Consider the following 27,996-nt stretch of genomic DNA (forward strand, 5'->3'; position numbering starts at 1 on the left):
ACAGTTGTTTGGTTTGTAACATCTACTGCTTTTTAATGTGCAATATCTCTATATACAATAGATATAAGGAGCAAATGTACCTCCCTACCCAGTTTCACGTTTCTATTTTAGAGTAGGTGTGTATCCCTATTCATAGTTGAAAATAAAAAAAGCTAAAAATTGTTAGGTAAAATGATAACATTTATTAGTTCCAATGTTTACATTCTGATATCAGTAGCTAATCAGTTTGCATTGGACATATTCTTTTATGATGCAATTTAGGCAGCTGTAATATATATATATATATATATATATATATATATAAAAAAAAACTGCATGGGACACAATAAAATACTCATTGCATGATATAAATTCACATGCATTTCCAAATTCAAGTACATTGCAAGTGTACAATTTATGATTGCTTCTTAAAGCTTAGCTCCAGACCTCCAGTTTGAAAAGAGATCATTGCGGCCCATAAATTAGTGGCAAAAGTAAGCAAATATGATGCTGTAATTATTATGTTCCACAAAAACAACTCCTGAAAAATCGCAAACATGTTACTGTATAACAAAAATGTTATTTTTCAAATTCCCTGGTCAGCCGCTACCAATTAACATTATACCTATAGCCTCTGTTATTTAGCAGAGCTCTGCCTACACAATATTTTACAGCAATGTATTTGCTTGGACAAGCATATGTATTTGCTTGGACACTTTGAAAATCCACAAAAGGAAAATGCATCAATACTACTGCTGTATTTTCAATGCACGAATACACTTGTTTTGAGCAAAATAATGTAATACTGTATGTTTGTCGATAAGTCTGGCTTTCTGTAGCAAAACCTACAGTAGATATATTGTCGGTTAGTGTTTAAAGCAGAGCTGTTCAGGAAATTGAAATGGATGTCCTCTTTCCCACTGCTAGTACAAGAGGTGCCTGGAATGCATTATACACCATTGCACTACTAATCTCGCAATACAATAGCACATTAATCAATACAATGAAAATACTAGATTTAAACAATGTATTCAAAGTGTCACATTCTGGGTGCTATATGTAAGTGAGGAGATTCACAGTAACATATGCAGTTGCGGAGGTTGAGAAGATACAATTTGTTTAATATTGTTTATAATTGCTGTAGGATCAGAGCAGGTTGACTGCTAACGTTTCACTGCAACAAAGTGATATAAGATACATTATTTACACAATGTTATGAGGGGTACCACTATAATCCATCCATGTCAGTTAAGGGTTCACATGACAAAGGGAGAAAACATAAGCAGAACACAAGAGTGATCATAACTTGAGACAGATTTACATACCCAAATGATTCATATTTAAAGCAACTCAGTAAGAATCCAATTTAGACTCTGATGCTGTAACTTTAAAAAAAAAATGTATAACTGAAGTCTGCCCTCTACAGAATTTTATATTCAGCTTCTCAGCTTAACTCGCTCATACTTTGAAATATTGAAAATTACCTCATTTGTTACGTATGATCTACAGTATACTGTATTAACAGTTTGATCTGTATACTCACCACTCACTGTACAAAGCAACACACAGCAATAGCAAGCACAATTTTTAATCTCACCATGTGAATTACCATCAACACTTCAGAAATACTAATTTTTGAAAACAAGATTCCAAAACTCCTGAGATGTAAAATTTCTGTTTCTGTCCACTAGTAGTCTAAACGCTTTTGCCTCTTTCTTGGACTGTTCAAAGCTAGGTTTCCACATTTGTCGCATAGTGGATTTATAAGCACTTTCTTTTGAAAAAGAAAAGGTTTCAGGTGATGGACAGCTCAAGTGTCTTGAATCTGCATTCCACCGCTTGGTTCCTAGACCCTGCAAAACGAATAGACAATTAGTGGCTACAAATTCAACTTGGGTCAGTCGTTATCAACAGGGGTTCGGGAAACCCTAGGGGTTTGTAAAGGGTCTCGCCCAAAAAAAGTGTAATGACAGATCCCAGGCAATATAGTGAGTTACTGAGCCTGTGTGGGTAATGAGCACATAGTAAGGCCCAACATTGCACCATTGCATGGGTGGAACAGCTGTCAATTACCGAGGAGCTTCCAAAGTCACTCCCCATAATGTTCTGCATCCAAAGCAAGGCGTGACTTTGGAAGATCTGGCTGTAATTGACAGCTATACCGCCCATGCTGTCTGCACACGCGTTTGTGGCCTTAAGAATGGGTTTACCCCCACCCCACGAACTCATGACACTATACTGCCTGTGATCAGTCACAAAGTGTTCACAGAACAAATATTTTCTTGCAGGAGGAGCACAATGTTAAAAAAAAAAAAAGTTTACGAACCACTGATTTGTATCAAACAATGGCACAAAAAAAGTACAAATATCGCGACAACCGGAGAGCCCCCGTACATCTGGGGACACTAATCTGCTCCAGCAAACGAAGTTAGAAACAGTAGTTAGCAAGGACTACATTACTTTTACCATACTCTAGTTTTAGGGAGTGTTAGGACCTGCAAACTGGGTCTGCCTTGACGTGGCTTGCAGGCTTACGATGCTTTGGCCAAAGGGTTAAACTAAATGACCCTTTTTCAAGAGAATATATAAGTATTTTACTGTGTATTTTTGTCATATTGGATGTAGCATTGGGCTTCTGTCGCATGTTGTATACATTTGCCACGCTCAGTAGATCTCCTTTTTGACATATATATACATATATATTTTGTGGGGGCTCAGGGGTTACTAAAATTAGCTTGCTGGGGTTCTGTGTGTTGTTTGTTAACTTATTTTCAGCTGGTCTCAGTTGTTGGAGGTTAGTGGCTCCTCCTTCCCAAGGTTTAAGCTCGCCCCTCCCCACCCCAACTCAGCAGGTCTTTATCATTCTACTGGATATAGATCCAATGTTGCTCTTCCTCCGTTCTAATAGAGGTACATGAGAATTGTAATTCTAATAGAGATATATATGTATTTTATCTGGTAGAGTTAGGACCTGCAAACTGAGTCTGCCCTGACATGGCTTGCAGGCTTACGATGCTTTGGGCAATGGTTTAAACTAAATTACCCTTTTTCAAGAGAATATATAAGTATTTTACTGTGTATTTTTGTCATATTGGATGTAGCATTGGGCTTCTCTGTCGCTTGTTGTAATATTATTTTGGTGCCTGGGGTAGTGCGAGATTGAGTGGCATGCCCAAGAGATTGAGATTGAGTGGCATGCCCAAGGTCACAGGGAAAGCGGACACTGGAATTCATCGGTTTCAAAAAAGGTAGTGACATTATCACCAAGCTACTCGTCTCCCAATTTGTTCGTTATTGATATAGGATTACTAAAGATGTGCAGAGGTTCAGCGGCTTATTTTATGTGCGCCGAAGTAGCCACTCAGGGCGTTTTTGTACTAAATCAATCAATGGGGAATTTCAGGCCAAAAAAACCTTCCCGATCTGCTGGTTTGGTGGATATAGAATAGGTCCAAATACCTTGTTAAATAGTCTAAGTTAAAACCCTTCCCCAGCACAGGCTGCACATCATAATGATGAGGGGCCAGAGTCAAGCAGACGAGAACCATATACCCAAGGAGCTCAACATGTCAGTAGTGCAATGAAAGAATAAAAACCTTTGGGAAGCAGAAAGGGTAGATAGAATAGTGGATTTTGGAATAATAAAAATTGGGGCACTGAAGGATTTTTAAAATCAATATAGCCTGCTGTAGGAATAACAGCTTTATCTTGACAGCAAGTCATTAATTGTAATCACTCAAAACAGGATTATTTAACACATATAACATTCTTGAATTTGGAATACGGTTTTGAGCATTTAATATTGAAACTGCCATAGCATGGATTATTTTTCTAACTTTTTAATTATGCCAAGGAAAGATTCTATTAAGATTAATTTGTTATGCTTGGGTTTGTGTGTGTGTACGCATATAGAATACCGAATTTGTTTTCCCCAGTAAAAAAGCATTTAAGTACCTTTTGTTGCAGTCGTATATTATCCCACACTTTGCTACACACCATACACTCAAAGGCATCAATATAGTTGTCTTGCATCACATCTTGCACACCCCACTTTCGCGCTTTCATGGTAGATACTAGGTTTTTATTTCTGATGTGGCCTTGCAATTTCCATTCTAGAAACTCCATGTAGAGTGTATCATTTTTGTCCAGCTCTTTTATGTATTCTGCTAGATCTTTAGGATGAGCAAATCTGTTCACAATGATTGCACTTTTGTTGCTGGGGAGCCATTCGTCAATATTGGTGGCACCATAGTACACTGGGACAGCTCCCAGTTTGAGAGGCCTCCACAACTTTTCTGTTATGTAATCCTCACAAACTGCATTTTCAAATGCAAGAATAAACTTGTATTGAGCAAGTATGCTGTAGAACTGCTTGTCATCCATGGAGGATGGGTTATTCAGCTGTTGTGGGAGGTCTCGGTTGTGCAAACATTCACCATAGGAGTCCACTGCAATATAGTTCATGAGTTCCTGCACATAACTGTCACGGTCTGAAGGGGGATCGCAGTCAGACTGCACATACACAAGTGGGGAAAGTTTTCTTCTTAAGGCATTTTTATCTTGCAGTGGTATGAAGAATTCAAGAGATTTCAGGGCCTGTAGGCCTTCTAAATACTGACTTGTTAATGGCAAATGGGAATGTCGACTGAAGGTAGCAGTATGGTTAAACAAGGCTATGCTAGACTGATGGAAAAGTTTATAGTTGTTTTTTGGGGACTCCTCATGGAAAATGGCCCATTCATGATACAATTTCCGTGGAAGAGGTAAGCTGTCAATGTTTAAGTCTGTGCCTAAAAGAAAAGGAGAACAAGCAGATATCTGTTTTTAAAACATATTGAATAACTGGTGTATTTAAAAGCATAATTGACATTGCTTTTATTTTACTTCGTGCGATCTTATAACATGCTGGCCTGTATAAAAAGGTACAGATTATAGCAATACATTTCCAGCATACCAAAGTGCCTTGATTTTAGAAAAAATAGACATTGAATTAGCTTTAATCAATGATGTATTCCCCTCTAAAGTAAAAAATGCAGTTTCTAAACCCAGGCCTTCCCTTTTTTGTTTGTTTTTTTACACCGGAGGTGGGATGCAGGGGGTCCGTGAAGTTGGACAATGTACAGTTTTGATCCGGTAACTCCCCGATTTCCAAGAAACATACTGGGAATCGTAGCACCGGTAGTTACTGGTTGTTTAAACCCCTTAAAAAAAGTGTCGACCCTTTTTTGCGTATGCATTATCTGAATTTTGTTTCATTATGATATTGTGATTATTGTACAAAGATATTGAAATACATTTAATTTTTATATAACACATTTGAGTGCAGACTCTGTTTTCTGACCAAGTTTCTTTTCTCTGACTTTTCCTTTAGAATGTGAATAAAGGAAGACATCAATAACACCAACCACGTGTATGTATGCCCAGAATCTGCCATCTAATCATTGTATAGTGCTAATAGATACAACCTTCCCAGTTAAGGTGACCATACAACATACTGTATTGGTTTGAGGAGTATAATTTTTTCTTTACTAGATTCTCAAAACAAAAACATACAGGAATTCCTACTCAAATCTTGATAATAAGATTGCAAATAGAAACATACCTCCTAACACGTTTATTTCACAACAACTTTGTCTAAAAACACTTGGGTTAGTGAAATAAAGATATATAATAATACATACAAATCGGGAAAACAGTATGTGTTACATGGTGCAATTTGCTCCAAATATTATCATGTGTTAATTTGGCTCAGGAATACATATGAATGTTGCTAATCTCGCTTCTTACATTTTCACATACAGCTGAATCCCGTTATAACGTGGTGCTCAGGGTCCACATAATGAGACCGGGATCACGTTATAACCAGGATTGCGAAATGGCCACCGCACAAGGACTTACTCGGCATCTGCAGCACTCTCCTCTCTCCCTGCTTCATCAGCCTGCATCCACGTGCAGGGCGCACATCTCAAAGGTGTTTTTTTTTTTTTAAATTATAACATTCAATGCTTTTTTGCTAATTGACACACACACACACCTCCCCCCTACACTAATAATTTTAGCATACCATGCAGGTATCGAACCCATGACCCTTTATACACTATTAGCGATTCTCTACCTACTACATCATAGGATTGATGTGATATCATTCACTTTATTATCAAACTTAACTTGTAGCTGTGTCTCAGATAATGATATCACAAGGAGCCCTGTGGGTGGCTGAGAATTCTCTATAAAGCCGACTGCTGCGTGACTCCATGGATGCTTAATTTTGCTTAAAGTGCAAGTGCTCTCATAAGAATCTAAGTGCATACTAGCACTCAGAGTATGATTACCAGCACATCATCTGCTTTGCTGATACCATGAGGGATTATGGTATATACGGCATTGAGCCTGCTATATACAGTTCGGGACTCTCTCACTACAAGTGGCAACTATTGTTGCAATAATCTTTCAGTACGTATACCCTGTACTGATACATATGTTTCTTTTTGCAACAATTCTGAACTCAATGTTCCCACGATCAATAGGATATGGATACCTAACAAGTGATTCCTATAGTACTATCAATATTCAATGCATGATGTTTGACCCTGTTTATTCATTCTGTTGGGTTTCAGTTCTGTTCCATCTAGTACTGTGTACATTTTTCTGCATTTTTGTGTCTCTATTGGACCGGCCGGTCTATACTTTCAATGGGAACAATTTTGATACCACTGTCAGTTTGGTAACTATCTAGACATTTCTATCTACTATGTAGTTTTGCAAGTGATTTCTTTGAGAAGGTTATATTTGTCCCTTAGTATTAAATAGCTCTGGTTAGTGCCAATTGCAGCATAGTAGGAGGTTTCGCTTCAGGTCCCCACCTGATCTTAATCTGTTTGTTTTATTATTCTCTGTCTATATTGATTAAGTAAATGTTACTTTTTGTATTTCATCATAGTGCGATTAGCACTTCACCGGTGCGTCTGTGGTGCGGACACAGCTCTGGGGCCCCAACAGTAGGTTTGCCAGGAGGATTAACTCTGCGGTATTCCACGCTTCTGAATCGTACCCCTGCAGCATTAATCCTCATGGGCCATCTGCAGGGAGAGAAAAAGGATACTCACATTTAAGATCACCTGCGTAGGTCCCGGTCTGCTGTCTCTGCCCGTCTTTCTCCCCGCTCACTGAAGGTACGCAGGGCTGTAGTTATTTCCCCCTTGATGATGCAGATGCCCTTAAATGGGAAACTACATCCTGAGGGGTAGGCTATGTTACCATATGTGGGCATCTACATCATCAAGGAGTACTGTGGATGTCCTTTAATGTCATGGGAATGCCCTAGATCCGCTCTCCAGACAACATGGAAATATTACTGGGAATACTTAATGGGAAACCCATTGTGAATGACCATGATGTCACAATACTACCCCCACCCACCCCATTTGACTTGGAAGCTAAAATAGCAGACCCCCCAACACTCCACACAGTAGAATTGAAGAGCATTGCAGAATAGTTTCTTTCATGTCTAATCTATGATGAGAGTTTCATATTGTTCTTATTAATTGCTAAACAAACATCCTTAACTGTAGTGCATATATTCTATTAACATTAGCTGCATACTTTAACTGACATAACATTTATAGTGCTACTGTACTTAAAATGTCACGTGAATTTGTATTTCATTTATCTTCTAGTACTTATTTTCCGGTTCATCATCATTTGTCTGCTAATCCTGCTTCTTTTGTACAAAATGCAAGCTCAGCATTTTGATACAGCAGCTTTCTATTATGTTCCAAACTGCTGTGGCAGTATTCAGATTGAATAGGCTATCAGCATCATTGGTTTCTGGTTTGTCTTCATCAAGCTCTCTCTCCTTTACCCCTTTATAAACCACTAATTGCCAGATCCACAAAGCTCTGTTAAATCAGGGTTCATAATCAGATGTTACCTAAAATAGTAGCAGATGTTATTATTCCAGGAGGTTAATGTCTATCCATAAAGCTAATTATATGCGATTTCAACAGCCATTGTAAGTTTCTTATCCATTATACCTTCAAATACTTTCTGGGCAAGCTGCCCGTCTACCTGAACAAGCTCCTCACCCCTACCACATGCAGCACTTATCTGAGATTGACTCCAAAAGACTGTTCATGGTCCCAAGGTTCAACAAAGTATCAGGCCGCACCTCCTCTTACCGTCCACCCCAAAACTGGAACAATCTACTGGAGACTCTCACACCCACCACCAGTCTTAAGTTCTTCCAAAGTCCAAAAGAATCAGGGAGCGCAAAGACCATGAAAGATAAGAAACATATACAACATAGTGCAATATGTCCGAAACTAAGGTTGAAACATCCAAACTTCATTCATCCAATGAATCTTATACTCACAGACTGATCTGTGTTAAAATGTATGTAAAGGTATCTTTATGCTGCAATGGACTCCCATATAGAAGCTGACTCCGCATATGTCTTATGGTATCTTCACCGCTTGCATAAATTAAAAAAAAAAAAAGAACAGACATAGTGTAGGCTGCACCCATAAAATATCACCATGACACCAATCTTTCATGTTAATTAGATGCCTCTGACTGGTTTACTTTCAAGCAATAGCATAGACAGGAGTAGTACTTATACCATCCTATTCTATCTATTCAACACTCCTGATGAAACCTCGGATGAGGAGAAACGCGTAGAGTGTTTGCAGCAGATTGAATATTCAGCCGGATCGAAGAGGGAGGCTCCACACACACAAAACAGCTGTCAGCCCCAAGAGTTTCCCGCCCGAGAAACCAACCTGGAAGTGCGGCAGTGGGGAGACACGATCGCTCCGTGTATCGAGCTGAGAGACGGCTCAGGGACCTCCACTGTGGGCGCAGATCTTATGATCCAATTGCTAATATTATTTGGAAACCATGTGAGAGAATTTCCTACTGCATATACATGTTATGGGTGCAGTCTACACTATGTCTGTTATTTTTTGAATTTATGCAAGCGGTGAAGATACCCTAAGACATATGGCAGGTAGTTTCTATTTGGTAGTCCATTGCAGCATAAAGATACTTTTACATACATTTTAACACAGATCAGTCTGTGAGTATAAGATCCATTGGATGAATGAAGTTTGGATGTTTCAACCTTAGTTTCTGACATATTGCACTATGTGGTATATGTTTCTTATCTTTCATGGTCTTTGCGCACACTGATTCTTTTGGACTTTGAAATCACCTGGATTAAAGAAAGTAATCCTGATCTAGGGTCGAGCAGCATCTGACCAAGTTGTTTGTATAAATTTTATTTTAGTTTTGCACATATTCACTTTGTTTGTCTATAGCACAAAAGTATCACTAGATTTATTTAAATCTATTTAAATCACGTTCAACACAGTATTCACCTGAAGTTATGTTTCAAATTCTCACTTATAGGATTGTTTAGATTTAAGCGCTATTGGATAACACCCCCCTTTTTTCACAATTAAGTTCTTTCAAAACTACAGCTGTCTCACATTTTAATTTGGTCTGAAACTGTTACTATATTATCTTTAACAGTGCATGCAATTCCTTGTATATAATGTATAACCTTGTTCACTTAATGTAACTATGTATTTGTAACTATGTATTTGTCATCATAACTCTATGCCCAGGACATACTTGAAAACGAGAACTCGATGTATTACTTCCTGGTAAAACATTTTATAAATAAATATCTCATTAGAATAGGATTAACATTAGGATCTTTAGCGCATAAATACGCTTTAAAATCAAAAGTTGCACATGAACAATGTGAAATGTATCAATTATTCCCCTTACAAATCCCCCTCGAATGCACATAGCTGCTAATACTGAAAGAACACGGGCAGCAGGACAAACTAGAGCAGCCGGACGCCCATCGCAGCTAACCAGGAGAAACCCCCCCCACTCTCTGATAGCACGCAAAGGGGTAGCGAGCCGTACCCCAGAGGTCACTGTGGAATCTTGGTAAGAAAACTGTACACGGCAAAAAGAGATCCAAGAGCAAGGAGGGGTCCAGAGAAGAAGAGGGCTCCATAAGGGTACAATTGCAGGCTGACTGCAGCCAGACAGGCAAAGGCTACTCCATTGGAAATCCAGCAGAGGGGAAGGCGCCAAGTTCAACAATAATAAGGATAGCAAGGAAGGCACAAGAACAAACAGGGTTGCACCTGCGTAGGAGAAGACTTCCTGAGCCTTTATAGTCCCAAACCAGGAAGTGCTTTGCAGAGCAACAGAAAAAGCCTGAAAAAGTAGAGCAGGTCAGTGTATTACTGAGCAAGATGGTCCGCACTAATACCAGGAGAACAGGAATTGCCAAGAAGTTACATCGAGAAGCCAGGCAGGATGTTCTGAGGCAGTAATTGGGACATGACAGTATCTCCTCCCCTGAAAGTGTTGCAAGCTTGATCGGTTGACGTAGATTAAATTAGCAGAACCTGGGCACATGCACATCCATGGCTGGTTCTCATGAGTGGTTCTAAGGGCCGTAACCTGTCCAATTCACAAGATACTACAATAATAATCATGTGCACTCCTCCACCGGTGTCTCCCCATATTCTGTACCACTGGTAAGCACCCCAAGATGCTTCCTGTTGCATTGCCTGCTTTAGACATGATCAAGAATTTACCTGCAGCATGGGACTAGGCCCACAACTTAATCCAGGTCCATAAGAAAGTGGGCCGAAGGCTGTTTGGCAAATCACTGGTAGGTCTGCTTAGTGCCCATCGGAAGGAGACCGACGTCTAAGTACGTGGTGCAAGATTGGGTCTGCCTCTTGAGTTATCCCCCCAAATTTTAAATCAAGATTCTTGGGCCCATTTCGAATTATCAATCCCATGGCATTAGAGTTTGGATTACCCCATCACTGGAAGGTGCATCCTGAGTTCCATGTCTCTTTGCTGAAAAAAGTTAGTCCGGCTCATCATCCTAAGAAGATACACCGTGATTACCGGAGGGTACTTGAGAGTACCAGGTGAGGCACATTCTGGACTATCGCATCCGACACAAATGCCTGGAGAAAGGCTGCAGGAGCATTGCAGAGTCCAAATGGCATCACACAATATTCGAAATGTCCATATTTAGTAAAACGTGGTTTTCCACTTGTCCTCTATGCGGATCCTCACCAGATTGCATGCCAATTGTATGTCCTGTTTGGAGAATGAGGTTGCATCCTGAACATGATCGATAAGATCCGGGAATAGAGAGAGAGGGTTTTTAATGGTGATGTCGTTAAGTTCATGATAGTCAATAAAGGAGCGTTGATACCCCATTTTATTCTTTACAAAAAACAGCAGTGCCCCTTTCATTGATGCATAATGCAGTATAAAACCTTTCTGTAGGTTTTCATAGATGTATTCTTTCAGAACCAGGTTTTCATTAGGGGGCAAGCAATAGATTTTTCCATGAGGTCTGTCTTTTCCCGGGATCATGATGATGGGACAATTATAGGACCAATGCAGGGGCAAAACTTCAGCATCAAATGGATTGAAAACATCCTTGAAGTGCTGATATTCTTTGTGCAGTTCCTGGTTAGATTTAGCCACGAACTGTTCTGAAGGTGTACTCAAGTATCCCGTTAGACATGAAACTGAAAGATCCTTGAAGGCATTTTTCTTGACAAAAAGGTGTGATGGAAAGAATATCTTCAAATTTTGCAAATCAATGGCCGGATTATGCGTAGTTAGTCATGGCATGCCCAGGATCCCTTTGACATGTGGTGCATTTAATTATATTGAAAGAAATGTACTCTAAGTGATCCATAGTCTTCATACTTAACCTAATGGTTTCGTACGTGATGGCCCAAGACGTCAACAATGCTTACACTACTGATCTGATGGGCCTCGGATTATTCTTTAAAAACCATGGGTATGAAGTTTATCTTGACGTAATGAAGATCCATAAAGTTTCCTGAGGCTACCGAATTGACCAGAACCTCCAAAGTTAACTGATCTGTGATCCCCAAAAAACTACAGGTAACAAAATGTGCTTGTGGGTTCAGTGCTTGTTTTTGTTCAGGAGTGTTGATTTCTACGGGACTATCACTCAATAGTACACTCCTTCTTACCCTCAGAACAGTCTTGTTTTCCTTTTTTTGTTGTTTTTTTATAGCTCATTTTATTGATTTTGAACATATGCATGGGGGGTACAGAAAACAAAATGGGGAAGGGGGTTACAGAATAATAAAAGTGAAAAGGTATAGTAGTCAGAGAAAATAGATTACATCAATCACACATAAGTTAGAGAACATGTCATCTCGCAGGTTCACACAGTTGGTAAATATGTTGGAGCATGTCCCTATCTGTAATGACCAAACAAAGTGGGTCTGTAGTCCTTTTTTTCTCTCCTTTCCTCCCTTTATTTTGGGACATTAAAAGTTCGAAGGGGGCCTCCTTGTGTCCCTACAGAATTCAAGCCAAGGTTTCCAAATCAGAGAATATGTGATGTAGTTGTCATTTACCAAACTCGTTATGGTATGCATGCCAGATGAGCAACCTATTTTATTCCTGATCTGGGACATGGATGGTACCGATTGCATTGACCAGTGGGCGGCTATTACACATCTAGTGGCCGTGGCAATCTGCGCAATTAGTTTATTTTCTTCTCTGCTGAATTTTACCGATGGTCTGCAAAGCAGGAGAATCCATGGGTCCAGATCACACAGTTGAGAGGTTATTCTCTGGATTCACATCGTCACCCCAGATGGAATCTTCTGGATTTTGGGACCGTCCCACAACATATGGATATAGGTTCCCCTGTTACCACACAACTTAGGGCCTAGAGGGGACGTACACGGGGAGGATCCTCGATAATCTAGCGGGTGTGTAATACCATCTGTATAAAATTTATATGAATTTTCCTTCAGCGCAGTACAAATAGAGCTTTTTGCCACCGTCTTGAAGATGTCCTCAAGATTTCTCAACCTCCAAACCCGCCCCTATATCTCGTTCCCACTCTTTGATGAACTTGGGGTTTCTACTGGAGGAGGGGCCCACTGATGTATCGTAAAGGGACGAGATCAAACCCTTCGTGCTTGCTGCCCCTAGGCATAATTTCTCAAAATGTTGTTTCCTACAGAACCCTCTAAACTGTAAGAAGCGAAATGCCTCCCTTCTCTGGCTTGGTATATCCGGAAAGAAGTCCTCAAGGTGTTTAGTATCTTCTCTACCACTCAGGCGGATCACTCCCACCTTCTGCCAGTGGCGAAAATCTAGTCTCGAGTGCCTAGTGCCTTGGTGTGAATGCAGGATTGTCGTAGAGGGATGTTAGTGGGGAGTTAGAATCTGTAACTCTTCCTGGCGGCATAAGACCTCCAGCTACCCAGGTCATGCGATATAGTGGGAAGGATCCCATGCATCTTTCTCCTAGGCCCTGGCAGCCATACTATAGATTTGGAGTCTACTGGGCTGGGTCAGATTCAAGCTGTACCCATCTCCTCAGGGATCCCTTCTCATGCCAACTGACCAGGTGGCTAGTTGGCGCTGCTTCATAATAGGAGTACAGACATGGCTGAGCCAATTCCCCCTTTCCTGACGGCAGTGACATAACCTTTTTGCTTACTCTTGGTCTTTTTTCTGACCAAATTAAATTAGTGATATTTCTTTGGAGTTTGTTAGTCATTAACTATTAGGGGGACAGGCAGAGTCTGGAATAGGTACAGCAAACGTGGGAGTACGTTCATTTTGATTGATTGGATTCTTCCTTCCCAAGATATTCTAAACTTCGCCCACATGGAGGGATCTTGATTTATTGCTTGAATAATTTCAGGGTACTGTAGATTGCACTATATAGGAACTCATGATTGGGTTATATTTATTCCCAGGTAATGGATATTATGTTTTCTCCACTTATAATTAAAATTATGTTCAATTAGTGTAATTGTGGGTGGAAATTAATGCTTAGTGCCTCAGATTTATTATTGTTTATCTTAAACCCTGAAAGAGAGCTAAAGTGATCCAGTTCTATGGTCAGGGAGGGAGGTTAACGGTCTAGAGAGTGTTAAAAAATTATAAATGAGCAAATAAAATTAAAAAAAAAGTTGTATTCAGGGTTCCCTATATTAATACCCAAAATATCCATGTTGGCTCTAATAGTTGCCGCTAGAGGCTCCACCGACAATGCAAACAACAAGGGGGAAGTGGGCAACCCTGCCTCGCCCCCTCAGATCTCTATTGAATTTTATATCGTACCCAAATACCTCACTCTAGCCGCTGGGGATGTGTAAAGTGATAATAGCATGAGAAAGGGGCCTCTTAACCCAAATGCGTCTAGTGGTTCTTAAGTATGCCCGGTCAATTCTGTCAAACGCTTTTTCGGCGTCCAGGGCCAACACCATCATGGAAATATTATGGTTTTTTTTTAAAAGCTATGACATCTATAGCTCTTGTCGTATTGTCTGCTGCCCGTCTGTTCAGTATGACGAAGCATTATTTGCGAAACGCGTAGTTCCCTGCCGGTGCTCGTTGTGTGTAGGACCCAGGCAGCCACCGGACTTCCGGCAAGATCCCCTGACACCGGTCCCACAGTCGGACGCGCCCGCGGGAGTCTACCGGGAAGGAGCGTGTCTACCGGATTGACCTGCGGCTGGCATTGGGCTTTTATTATGTGAGAGTGCTCCAAGCTTTTAATTGTCATTTTTGTAATAAATCCTTTACTATTGCTAATACAGGCTCTGCCCATTTCCTGAATTTGGGCATCCGCACTTTATATCCACTGTGGGGTAATAAGGAGGAGACGTGACTGATTACCATCAGACTGACAGCACTAAACTTTCACACTGAGGGAAGGGGCTCACACAAGGCCGTGTGAGTTGTTCTTATATATTTATTTATACATCCCATTGCTGCAATATTCATCCATTCATATTCAGCTGTCCATTTCATCACCCGCCTGAGGGAAGGGTCTCACACTAGGCCGTGTGAGTCATTGAGATATATATATATATATTGTTGTATTCATCACTAGTCACTTTCATCCCACCCCATTCCCCCATCTTCCCCTCCCCCTCTGTATTTATCCCCAAGAGTACATATTGTGTCAATCAATACATGCACTAATCATCTGTGTATATTACTGTCTCTTTACTTTTTGAGATTAACATCTTGCGCTGACCGCCACCTTGTATTCATTGCCGTTATAAGAAGATTCTGGGTTCCATCTTCTTCTTGGTCAAGCTGCAGAACTACGACAAGGGCTAGTATATACATACTTCTTTGGTTTCTACACTAGCCAACCGGTGTTACACTTCCACATGTCACACAAGGTAGGGAGCGCCTCAGCTTTGTTTCAGTATGAAGCCTACCTGGTCATTATGAATGAGGGACGGGAGATATGAATTTAATTTCGTGGCTAGTATTTTAAAGAAAAATTATGTTCATGTTAATAAGTGAGATGGGTCTATAGCTAGCGCAACATGTAGGGTCTTTACCCTCTTTGTGTATCACGGATATTGAAGCCTGGGAGCATATTTATGGGAAACTGAGCTCCCTGGAGAATGGAGTTATAAAGCTTTTGGAGATGTGGGATTAGTAGTCTGGATAGTTTTTTGTAATAGATATTTGAAAAAACATCTGGTCCTGGTGCTTTAGAAATGTTTAGTGAATTGTCCTTTCAATTTCTTCACTGGAGATTAGCTTATTTAAAGACAATAAATCACCCTCTTGGGACTTTAGGTAGACCCAGAGATGCCAGGTAGGTTGATAGAGCGTTTGGGATTAATTGATTGTTTTTTGACCATCGTATAATTGTGAGTAGTACCCTTGGAATTCTTCTGTTATTCAGTCTGGGTTCGAGGTGAGGGAGCCGTTTTCTAGCCTGAGAGTTTTGATGTGGTTGTCTATTGTGGAGTCTTGCCGCAAGTACAGAATCCGCTTTATTTGCTTTCTTAAAGTAAGTTCTTTTAGTTCAGGATAAAGATTTCTCTGCCTCTGAAATATGACACAGGTTCAAGTCTCCTCTTAGATGTTTTAGTTTCCTCAGCCGGGCCAGCTTAAGAGTCTGTTTGTGCTCTTACTCCGTATGCGTTATTAATTTTTTTAAGGTTATCAATTGTTTCAAATCGGTTCTTTTTTCGAAAGGCTGCTATGCTAATAAGTTTCCCTCTTAAAACTGCTTTATGGGCTTCCCAGATTGTGGTTAAAGAGGGGATGCGGTCTTGGTTAACCTGGAAGAAACGTGTAACTTCTGACTCAACCTGTGGCAAAATCTCAGGGATTTGAGTAGAGACTCAAATCAGTCACTATGATTAATGTTTATTATAAGTGTGCAAATTTTCCAATATGAGAACTACTGAGGCATGATCAGATCAAGAAATGTTGTTAATACTAGCCTTGATTAGTTTGGGGACCAGGGACGCCTCCATGAAAAGCATATCAATACGGGTGTAAGAGTCGTGGGGAGCCGAATAGAATGTGCGGTCTCTAGTTTGAGAATGGAGCTCCCTCCAAGTGTCCACTAGGTTTAGATTCCGCAGCCTTCTTACCAATGTCTCATTATCCATTTTTCTATGGTTTTGTCTCAGTGTAGGCTTACCTGAAAATCTATCCATTGATGTATTGATGGTCAAATTGAAGTCACCTCCTTGGATCACTTTGCCTTTCCTGGAGCTGCCCAAGACAGCAAAAAAGTCCCCAAAGAATTGAGAACTACTTTCATTTGGTGCATAGACATTAGCTACAGTGAGGTCTAGCCCATACAGGGAACCTGGAATTATTAAATAGCGACCATCTTTAATCGCTGGTAGTTTTATCTATTAGAAATGGGATATGCTTGTGGATAAGAATCGCTACGCCTCTTTTCTTGACTGAGGCAAATAGTATAGTGGGGAAATTTGTCAAAAAATGTAGGATAAGAGAACGAACTAAAAAGCGTTTCTTGAAGCAAGATTATATCGCTTTTTTTGTAGTCTTTCATAGCCAGATACCTTTTTTTAGGCATATTCAGGCCCTTAACATTATGCGAAGTCAACTGACTCTTTGTGGACTTAATTCTCATTCGCCTATGTGTTGGTTCAAGTGAACCTCTGCTATTTTCCTCCGTTTGCCGAAAAATATTCTGTAATAGGAGGGGAAAGCATGGGCAAAAAAAAAAAAAACACACACACACATGGTGAGGCACTCGTGGTCATGTCGTCCTCTATAAGGGAATTTATGTGGGGGGGGGGGGGGGAGATTGAGGACTCGTTTTCCAGGAAACAGCCTTGCGGCATTACTAACAGCTCTGCAACCATGCTATGTGAAGGTTTATAAGCTTATGATTAATTTAGTCAATGTTTAACCCTTTTCTGGTGTGACCTGCACACCTGTCCCTTCTAGGCCTGTTTTAAAATGTAGATGCGGGGCCCAAGCATTGACCAATAAAAACTCTATTTTAGAACAATAACGTCTGTAACAAAACCCTTAAGCAATAAATTCTGGCTGGGGGACCCAGTCAGCAGTCACCCGCAGGCCCGGGGTGGGGGTGGGGGGCAGTTAGGGCTGCCTCCCAGTCCACATAAAGGAGATGTTATACCTTAACTTACGTGCCTTCCTTAAAGACCCCTTGGTGCAATCTGGAGCTCCCCCGGGCCAGGGCGAGGAGGACACGATTCAGGCCAACCAGCAGAGATCTAAACAAAAGTACTATAACAATGGTTAGTCCGCGTTCTAGTGAGAAGGTCCTGCCATAAGGATCGTGTAATTCCTCTGTTTCTTTGAGGCGCCCTGTGTCTGCCAATCCGTCTTGAGCCTGTGGGGTGAGCCTTGTCCTAGGTCATCTTGGGGAATGCCCAAGCTATTGAGAAATTTGGGAGCGTTGTGAGGGTTTTTTGTTGAGTAAGATTTACCCTCTCGAAATACAATCAGTTTGAAAGGGAAACCCCATCTGTATCTGATGTCTTTTGCCATTAGGGCATCAGTAACAGGGTTAAGATATCTTCTGTGGAGGAGTGTGGCCGGAGCTAGGTCTGGGAATACCTGAAAGCGAGAATTCTTGTGGGTCAGATACTGGGGGTTTCTCAGTTTCTGCCAGAGTTTTTGTTTTAAAGTGGTGCACACAAAGTACCGCTTGTCTTGGTGACCTTGGTCTTAGGGCCCTGTGACAATGGTCAATTTCAAGGGAATCCTCTAAATTATCTGGAAGTATTTGAAACCATCTGAGGATGAAGGCCTCTGGATTCGTTATGGACTCTGGATCCCTCTGATCCTGAGACTATTCCGCCGACTCCTATTCGCAGAGTCTTCTTGTCTTTCCCAGACCCTCTGCTAATTGAACTTTTAGATTCTCTAGGTCTCTCGCGGCCGTATCTTGATCTTTTATTATTTTGTCAGTTTTTTTCCCAATGCGTCCATTCTTGAGCCTAGCTCAGCAACCTCTTTCTTGTCTGGTCTCCACTAGTTCCACTTGAAAGAAGGATTTTATGTTTCTGAAGATCTCGAAGATATTCTTTTTTGTGGAGTTCTCGTTGAGAGGCTACATTTCTGATATCTTGTGCTGGGGGGAGTCATCTGCCTGGGCCGCCTTGGCTTTTTTTGTACGAAAGATCTCCGCCACCTCTGGGAGCGTAGTTCCCCATAACGATCTTGAAGACATCCCAGGCTTTAGCAGACCTCCTCCACCTCTTTTTTTCCCCCCTTTTAAATCTTTGAATGTAGATTTTTTAGATTGGAGGCCCGGTTGTTAGCGGTGCATGTCAGTTAGGCAGCCATGCTGCTCAGTACTGTGTGTGCTTCCCCGTTGTAATTTTAATTGTGCTTGGAGAGCTTGGTGGCTTGCAAAATCTGATAGAGTCAATTTTATTTGGAGTGTTATATTTAACGAAGTGAAGGGAGTCATCTTCTCTTGATGAAGGAACTTTTTGTTTTATCTGCCCCTCTGGGCCCCCTCTACTCTGGTCTCCCTCTGATTGAGATAAGCTAAATAATCTGTGTTCTACTTTAGATCCACTCTATGTCCCCAGATTCTGAGCAGCCAGGTTGTTTGTTGGGTTTTTATGAAGGGAGTCTGGATGTTAATCTCCCAGTTGAGTGTGTCGTGTTAGTTGAGTGTGTTGTGTTTATGCTCTTGCCTGCCCAGTTTTTTAACTATCAGCAGCTCCCTTACCACAGGAGCCCCAGCTGGGTGGTCTGATCTTGCATGTCCTGTCTCTAACTGGTAACAGTTCACTTACTGCTGGCGCAAAGGTTGAATGGTCTGATCTGGTCTGTCTCTTTAATTGGCAGCAGCACACTTACAGTTAGAGCACAAGTTGGGCGACCTCCTGCAGTCTCCGCAACAGCTCCCACCAGCCGGGCCGCACACCACTGCTCCGCACCATCTCATGGGCCCATAGCCGCCATCTTGGGCAAGAGGGGCACACCCCGCCGTCCCACACCTTCACCGCCCACCAGCGAGAGCTCTCACACACACTGTCGCCGCAGGGTCCCACCAGCCCGAGGAAGGCTCTGATCAATGGCCCAAGGAGCAGGGGGTAAATCGCCCCCACGCCACCACCGCGTGCCAGAACAAAAATGGCCACTGCTCCTCTCTGTAGGTCTCCGCAATTCTGCCTGCAAATCCACCGGTGGCCGTCACTACAGCTCCAGGACTCAAGACGGACAGCCTCTCGCTCCCCTGCCCACCCTCAGGCATCGACTCTGTCTAGCTCCCCCAGTTAAACGCAGGACCCAACTTCTAGGCTTTAAAAGGAAGCTGTTGCAGTCAGTCAGTCCGCTGCGGCTCGCCTCCCGGACCATCTGTCTCCTCCACAGGCAGGTATGTCAGCCGCTCAATGGGAAGGGAAGGGGGAGAGATCCACGTCCTCCCCAGTCACATTATTATTTTTATAAATCAATTTGAAGCTCTGCCTCGGAGTGTATTGCGGATGATGGTAGTTGTTAGTATAGTCTGCCACTGTACCGCCGTTTTAGTTGGGGCAGGACTGCACTGCAAGGGAAGCTATCGTTCACAATTTTTACTTTTTTGTCCTCTTCTCTGTGTTTGCTCTCGCTCTCACCTCAATAATTTTCCTTCCAGTAGGCAGCCCCCACTCCGGTCTGGGTCTACTTACTCCGGACCCAAAAAGCGTGATCATAAAACAATAGGGGCCTTAATTACTAGCAAAGGTTATTTCCCCCAAAACCATTTCACAATGTGGTTTATAGGGGTTTAGTGTATGAAGTGTTAAAGGTTGTGCATTAAATGTCACAAAAATGTATTTGCCTTACAGCTGATTCTAATAAAAGTTAACTTTTCATGTTGCATCTTTTAACATCAATATATGGATGACTAAATGTGCTTTATGTTGTGCAAGTAATTAATATGGGATAAAAGCATTTACAAATATGTTTTCGGGCCCAGATGCACTAAGCTCCGTCAGGCTATTCACCTTAACTCTATCCTAAATTAATGTTAGGTTATTCTCTTAACTAATCTAACGTTAACCCAGTACTACTCCCTGAAATAGCATATGGTTATTTTTTGACGTTAGTTCGAGCCAATGATATGTAAATGCCCTCTAACATCGCTTTTCCTTTAAAGGCAGTTCCGGGTAACAGAGGGAACATTTAGGTTATTTACAGGTCATTTTAAAATATACAAATGGAAGCGCTACCCAGAGATGAAGTGTTCTAAACTATATAAATGATTGGTGCATGAAAAAATAACTGTTCCCAATTCCAAAATACCTGTAGATATTTCCAGGCGAAATCAGCGCACCTCAAGATAAAAGAAAAAAATGAGAGAAATTGTGAAGTACGTACAAAAACGGAGCTCGTTAGCATTTTTGCCAAAATATGCACTTACATGTCAGTGCTTGATCACAGGCACTACATGGTATCTTTTTCCTTGTCTGGCGTTTCTCCATGCAAGGTGGAGGAGTAATGCAGCCTCTTGATAAAGGTACATACTTCTTCATAGATAAAACACAGGGATAACAACTCACAAACAGTCCGTTCATTTGATTCTTGGAGCCAGATAGAGGATCTCCTTCCCTCTGGTTGCCGTGACCGTCGGAGATCGGCTCAATCTGGCTCCAAGAATCAAATGAACTGACTCTGTTCTCCTGGAAATATTTACAGGTCATACCTATTAGGTGGTGTTACCCCCATCCAGACCCTAAAATACAGGATTACTTTCAGGTAAGACATGTTTAACGTCAGGTCATTTGAAGTTAACACAACATATGCATATTACTTTTGTGGATATGCTATTAAAAAAAAAAAAAAAATTACCATAGAAGAGGATGGCTTTTGTCATTGGATGATGCTGGTACGTTCTGTTAATGGTAAAGAAACAGCTGTCTCTTCCACACTGCCCCAGCCTTCCATTCTCTCCTGTCAGTGGGGACCACCAAAGCATGATGGGATACTTGCCCCTCGCATGTTCTAACCTCCTCTGGATGCTGTGGTCCTGTAATCGCTTGAGTAATGAATAGGATTGTTTCTGCCGTTTAGCATCTTCTAACATGGAGCTTTTAATTTTCTGCTTTTCAAATCTACCAAGTTCAACAACCACCTATTGGATGAATGGAAATCAAAGAGTCAACAAGGATTACAAGATACTGTCCTGTACTGTATGGTTGTACTGTAACTCTAACCCGATCCTGTATTTGTTTGTTTTATTTTTGTCCATTACAATTTTCCTAGTGTAAATGATACAAGAAACTTCGACATATATAAACAATAAACTTTCTTAAAGCCGGTCAGTTTATTTAATTTGAAATGTAGAGATGGTAAAACTAAGCATCTTGATACAAACAAAAATTGACTGACGTTGAAGAACTACTTTTAAATAGCAAAACATAGTACAAAAACTACTCTGACATCCCTTAAACCTCATGTCGGTGTTATGCTGTAGAGCATTTACATTAGTGGTTTTAATGTACACATCATTTGCTTATGTAAGCAAGTTAGGAGTATATTTTAAAACAATTTAACACATTAAAATACTGTAAAATAATACAGTAACATTCTCTCCTGGCTATCCTTGTGTAAAGATCTGAAAAGCACAGTCCACATCACAACTTGTTGTAGCTAGTGGAAATTCAATTACAGTACAATAACAATTTTAGAAATTCCCAAAATAATAAAAAGCAAATCACTTTGAGATGCTTCAAAACGGATTCAATGGGGGGGGTAAAAATCACATTGCAATATTTGGCTAAATTCTTTTTGCACAACAGGTGACTAAAGTTACTGTACTAACTTTAGCATTTTCATGTTATAAAGAAACCACAACAGCCATGTGTTGTTCTGCCTATTGTAACAATTTTTTCCACGGCTGTAATTTAATGTCCAGGATAATACATGATGACACACACAGCTTTAGAAGAATGACCATCTTTTGTTTGTAATTAGATGTTAAAGTAAGCCTGCTACAAGTACATAAGTATTCTAAATACAATCTAGAAAGCAGTAAAAGAGTAGGTCGAACTGGTCATGTATCTTCTTTATACATTAACAAAGAACCCATGAAGTGTTTGTGTGTAAGAACAAAAGGTTCTCCTGAGTGCACTGCATTGTATCTAGTGATCCGCTTTTTGAGACCTGCAGATGTAGAGATTGCAGAAAACATTTTAGTAATTTACAATTTAAATACTGTATGCTCATTGTGGGTATAGAGCACTTTTTAAGAAGGTTGTGAATAAATCATGTATACAGGCATACCCCGCATTAACGTACGCAATGGGACCGGAGCATGTATGTAAAGCGAAAATGTACTTAAGTGAAGCACTACCTTTTTCCCACTTATCGATGCATGTACTGTACTGCAATCATCATATACGTGCATAACTGATGTAATAAACGCATGTGTAACAGGCTTATAGTCTCCCCGCTTGCGCACAGCTTCAGTACAGGTAGGGAGCCGGTATTGCTGTTCAGGACGTGCTTGACAGGCGCATGCGTGAGCTGCCGTTTGCCTATTGAGCGATATGTACTTACTCGAGAGTGTACTTAAAGTGAGTGTCCTTAAACCGGGGTATGCCTGTACCCCCATTTTTAGGAGCACTGAAAAACCCAGGGCCAGTTTTGATGTGGGAAATGTTTAACAAGAAGTGAGTTGTGATGTCAAAAGTAGAGAAAAACAGTTTAGTTATGTGTTTGACAGTGTACTGTATATTACACAGAAATCTAGTGCAAATAAACAAGTTTCTTTTTTTGTTACATATCTTACTTTGATTGCCTGAGGACCAGAAGAGCACCTGAGTTTTGTATTTTGGGACATTTAATAAGCAATAAAAGGAACTTTGGACCAAAAAGCTCATGAAAGACCAGGAGACATGAAAATGCTTAAAACCTCCCCGAGGAGCAATGGCAAAATGTGCAGAGGGGTTCCTGAGTACCTTGCATTTTATGATAACATAGCTTAATTATAATAATAATAATAGAATTTTTAACTTTTCCACCATGTTTATGTCTCCCAATGTTTCAAGAAGATATTTGATTCACAGTGCGTTTTTTTGCGTTATCAAGTGTATTGTTTGTGGTGTACATCACCTTTAAAATCTGCAACTTTGTTTCTCAAGCATATGGCACAACAAACTGAACTAGGTTCTGAAATATAGTTGATGTGAGGGTCCAGATGCTACAAGAAATAAAGCCCCCAGGATTGGTTTAGCAATGTTGAACTATGCCACCTATTAGTTTGTAGGCCCTTCTGGCAAAGAAGGGGTTAAGTCAATTAAAAGAAGCATTGTTATCTACTCATTGACTTTCTGATGATCAAGTAAAGGCACATCCCACTTGGCTTTGATACAACACTACTGTACTACTTGTATTTGGGCAGTGTGGAGATGGTTTGTCAGGTGCTTGCAAGTGATTCAGTAAGTGGGAACTGTTGCTTTAAAACAATATTCTTACATGGCAAAGAATTGTCCCACTTTCTAAAAAAGCAACAACAAAAAACAGTAAACCATACCTGAAGTGTAACCAAAAGAAAAAAAAATGCTACAAGGAGACAGGACACCCAAAACTTTGCCCCCCATATCCTAATCATTTTGCATTTTCACTGACATTGATGTCAAACAAGGAATCTTCATGGAGGGTTTTGTGAATCGGTCCAATTGACGACATATGGGTCTGCATTTTATGGAGTAAAGAAACCTGATGCAGAGTCAAAAACAAAAACAATTCAGAACAGTTAGTGCAAGACATAAAAAAAAAGCCATGATCAACATTTTGAGGACAACTTTTGTTGGAAATCATTCCATATACAAAAATCATAAGGATGGAAGAAATGAGGGCTTTGCCTGTGCAAATTCCTGTTTAGCACATAGTGATGTTATACAAAAGGGAGTAGCCAGAGGAAACAAAAACCCTCCTGTGTTTAAGCTTCCAATTTTTTCAAATAACATTAAAAAAATGTATTTTAAGGGGGGCACATGCACATCACCCAACAGCTTGGCCAGAAGATAAACGGGCTCTGGACCGCAGCGGAATTAGAAAAGACTGAGCCAAAAGCAACTGAGGCCAAAGCACCCCCGAGCAGGAAGAAAAGGCATACTGTAAAGGAATGAGACTATGCCATCTAAAACTATTGGTCAATGCTAAAAGGCAAAAAGATATTGGTAGATATGGAAAAACAGGAAGCAGTGTGGGAATACAGTATGTCTCCCAACACTATCACACTCCATGGCATTATGGGATACTGGCTCTAGATATACAAGTCTCTCCTCGATCCCCTCTGAGTTAACCCCACTTCTTGGGAACCCAGAATTTGAACTAGGCACTCAGGTGGGATCCTGTTCACTGTGGCAGACTGTCGTGACAACTCAAAGCAGGGAACTTTATAAAGAAAATGTCATAAGAACTTTCCAAGATATCCACTATTCATCAGGGATTCCTCATAAATTATTTTACTAGTACAGCTGAGACACTTTGTACAGTATATACACAAACGCACACCACAGTGAAACAAAAAACCAAGCCATTCAAAGCATTTGAAAACCTTTATTGCAATTCAGAAAACAATAATAAAAAATAAAAAAAAAACAGCAGCTTTATATTATAGGTTCCGCTCCAAATACACTGGAGAGACCAAACCAAAATGTATGACGCAATGGGAGAGGGACATAGGTTCAAAGTTAGACTGGGATTATTAGGGAGGTAAACAATAAGGTTCTCTAAAGATGGCATGATACACCATCTAGACTGCACAATTTCTCAACATCACGCTCTACCAATTGTTGGACTGTACAGTATGTGGCCAGAGGGGATCTTATCTCCATATTGGATTGTGGTACACAAAGATAACCAAACTCTAGAAAAATATTAAAAAGCTATAAACAGACTGTGGCTTACCCTGGGACCCATAGGTGTTTCTACTATTGAAGCCCCTAGGTCAGTGTTTTTCAACCAGGGTTCCTAGGAACCCTTGGGTTCCCCGGGCTTCCCTAAAAGTTCCCTGTACTTTAAAAAAAAAAAAAAAAAACTGTACCAAATACAGAATACTTTACAATGCATCTGATCTAAAACTCGCTGTTAGAAGGGATTGGGTTCCTCAGAATTTCACATACAATAGGGTTCCTAAACAAAAAAAGTTGGAAACCACTGCCCTAGGCAACTTAAAATCACACAAAGGTTAATCTCATATACTAAATCGGTAACTAAGTGTACCATTGCACAAGCCTGAAAACTCGAAGAAGCCCCTTCATTAAAAACAGGTTAAAAAACTAAATATGGAATGTGAGGATAATGGAAAGCCTGACTAACATGCTGAGGTAAACTGGCCAGAAATTTCAGAATACATGGGAACCATGGATTTGTTATAAACAACTAGCAAACCCAATAAGTGAGGTGTAATTTTCTACTAACCCACTCTGCCCTACTGGGCAATCCTGGCCCGATATACTAAATATGCATGCATAATGCAAAAAAAAAAACAGCCGAAACAAAGGCAGTGGGATAACGATTGGTACTCTCTACTTTTTATGGCTCACATATAAAATCCTTAAGATGACTGTATAAACTTCTGAGTATGTTAAGTGTACACTTCTCCGCCTCCCCCCTTTATTTTCTGTACCGCTTATCACCATTATGCAAATTAATCAAATAAGCTTTATTGGCATGACGAAAGAACATTTCAGTATTGCCAAAGCATGAATAGGGGGTAGGGTATAATGATTATACAGTACATAAACTGGGGTTGGGGTATAATGATTACAAAATAAACGGGTAACAGTTAAACACAGGGATGTGGGGGTTAGTGGGCGTCTCTCAGCCTGTGACAGGTGCTGATATAGTGTTCAGACAGTTCTGCTGTATAATAATAAACCACTAATAAAACTTCATGTTTTAAAAAAAATAAAGTATTTATATAAAAAAAAAATAATAATAATAAAAAAAAAAAAACACTTCTCAGTGTCTGATTTTTGTACAGAAAAAAAAGTGTGTCTAACTTGCCCAACTAACTTTTAAACACTTTAACCATAGTGCAAAGTGATTGTTTAAATATATTTATTTAGGTTTAAAGTGTCTGAAATATTTATAATGATTAACATAACATGTAATATGTTATACGTCATGTGCTCACAAATCATTCTGAAATCTAATAGATTTTTGGTGTGTAGAAATATTGATTTGTACAACTAATTTTCTAGTAACTGCTAAAATTAGTTAGCTCTGTGAACTGCACATTTGAAATTGTTGCTGCATTCTCCTTATCTCAAATAGATATTAGACCCCAATCCCCCTATAGAAGCAGTGGACACACACACACACACACACACACACACACACACACACACACACACACACACACACACACACACACACACACACACACACACACACTGCAATATTGATATTCTGGATTATATTAATTGTATAATATTACATGTGCATTGGTCTATGTACAGTGTCTTGCTACTTTAAAGTAACAGCCATAAATAGCACTGTATGTTTGATTTGCAATTAAGTGAAAGTGCTCTTGTATTTAACATCTTGTCTAGCACATACAGAACATACATACATACATACAACATTATTCCTAAAAACTCAAAACACAAAATCCAATACAGCTTGGTTTATTAGCTAGTTATGGGATTGTAAACTAAAGTTGAATTAAGTTGTAGCAATTAATCTAGAGTTTTCTAGAAATAGTATTAATGTAAGTGGCTCAGTGAGTAACAACACTGACTGGCACTGAGTTTGAAGCAGGGGAGCCTGGTTCAATTCCTGGGCAAGTCACTAGCTGCAGGCACCAAAAAAAACCCCATAGATTGTATGCTCCAAGGGGCAGGGACCTGTGCCTGCAAAATGTCTCTGTGAAGCGCTGCATACAACTAACAGCGCTATACAAGAACATGTTATTATAAAAAAAAAAATTGAGTGTCATGGGTTTCACCTTTAGAGTAAGAACAGTACAGTATATGACATGTGGAGTGCTGTTTTCAGTCTGTAAAACACTGATCCACAGCACACACAAAAAAGAATACTACAACAGCTGCAAGGCTATTACTACTGCATGCTGGGGATTCGCGTATTGTAATACACCGCAGATGGTGTTTACCATTAATGGGTATCCTCCTCATAGCTTCAGTTGAGACTCATCGGTTTCTGTGAAAGTAGCCAATCGGGATGGCAGAGAAGAACATGATTTAACAAATCACAACAATAAAATCACACGATGCTTCATTGAATTTTTTACTCACCCAGCCTGGGCTCGCACACTCCCTCCTGGTCTGTTTGAGGGTCTCCTCCTATAGCAGACACAGCAGTGTGTTTACTTTCACTATGTGCAACCTCTGCTTCCAATAAAATGTGGGTGGATCTTCATCTCTTTCCAGGGAGTTGCACTATCATTGCAAGCTGAGCCCCGGGTCAGGCACATTTGTGATCCAGCTCAGATCTTAGAGTGAGGAAGGGGAGAGAGGAATGTGTCTGGGACAATAGGAGGGGGAAACATGGACTGGCTCACGCCTGTATGCAGAACCAGCAGCTCCCCTGTTAATGCTAGGCTCCAGATTCCAGGAAGTTTTATATCCGCCCTTTGCAAATGTCTTCTTTTCTAGTTCCCATTGAAAGGATTCACACATCAGCTTTTGCTGCAAGCTGTGGTTGTTCGTGCTGTAATCG

At 40.5% G+C, this 27,996-nt stretch overlaps 1 protein-coding gene across 2 annotated transcripts; it reads right to left on the minus strand.

Moving 5' to 3' along the window:
• Nucleotides 1-18: 18 nt before the first annotated feature.
• Nucleotides 19-27,996, minus strand: POFUT3 (protein O-fucosyltransferase 3). 2 transcript variants are annotated; one of them, XM_075604946.1, is made up of 5 exons: nucleotides 27,573-27,996; nucleotides 23,840-24,024; nucleotides 21,154-21,436; nucleotides 3,934-4,769; nucleotides 20-1,832 (listed from the first exon to the last, which is right to left on the minus strand). In XM_075604946.1, exons 2-5 carry the CDS (start codon nucleotides 23,915-23,917, stop codon nucleotides 1,608-1,610), a joined length of 1,422 nt encoding a protein of 473 aa, XP_075461061.1. In that variant the 5' UTR covers nucleotides 23,918-24,024; nucleotides 27,573-27,996; the 3' UTR covers nucleotides 20-1,607. The 2 variants fall into 2 exon arrangements, with proteins under 2 accessions (XP_075461071.1, XP_075461061.1); XM_075604956.1 differs by lacking the exon at nucleotides 23,840-24,024 and having other exon boundaries at nucleotides 19-1,832.

Source organism: Ascaphus truei, chromosome 1 (genome assembly GCF_040206685.1).
Source record: "Ascaphus truei isolate aAscTru1 chromosome 1, aAscTru1.hap1, whole genome shotgun sequence".
Classification (NCBI taxonomy): domain Eukaryota; kingdom Metazoa; phylum Chordata; class Amphibia; order Anura; family Ascaphidae; genus Ascaphus; species Ascaphus truei.

Bases quoted from the DNA above. Each gene is read 5' to 3' on its own strand.
- POFUT3 (XM_075604946.1), bottom strand. From the start codon at position 23,917: ATGATTAGGATATGGGGGGCAAAGTTTTGGGTGTCCTGTCTCCTTGTA. The intron at 21,437-23,839 runs GTATGGTTTACT...TTCATCCAATAG, and splicing joins TTCTTTTGGTTACACTTCAG to GTGGTTGTTGAACTTGGTAG. The intron at 1,833-3,933 runs GTACTTAAATGC...TTCGTTTTGCAG, and splicing joins ATATACGACTGCAACAAAAG to GGTCTAGGAACCAAGCGGTG.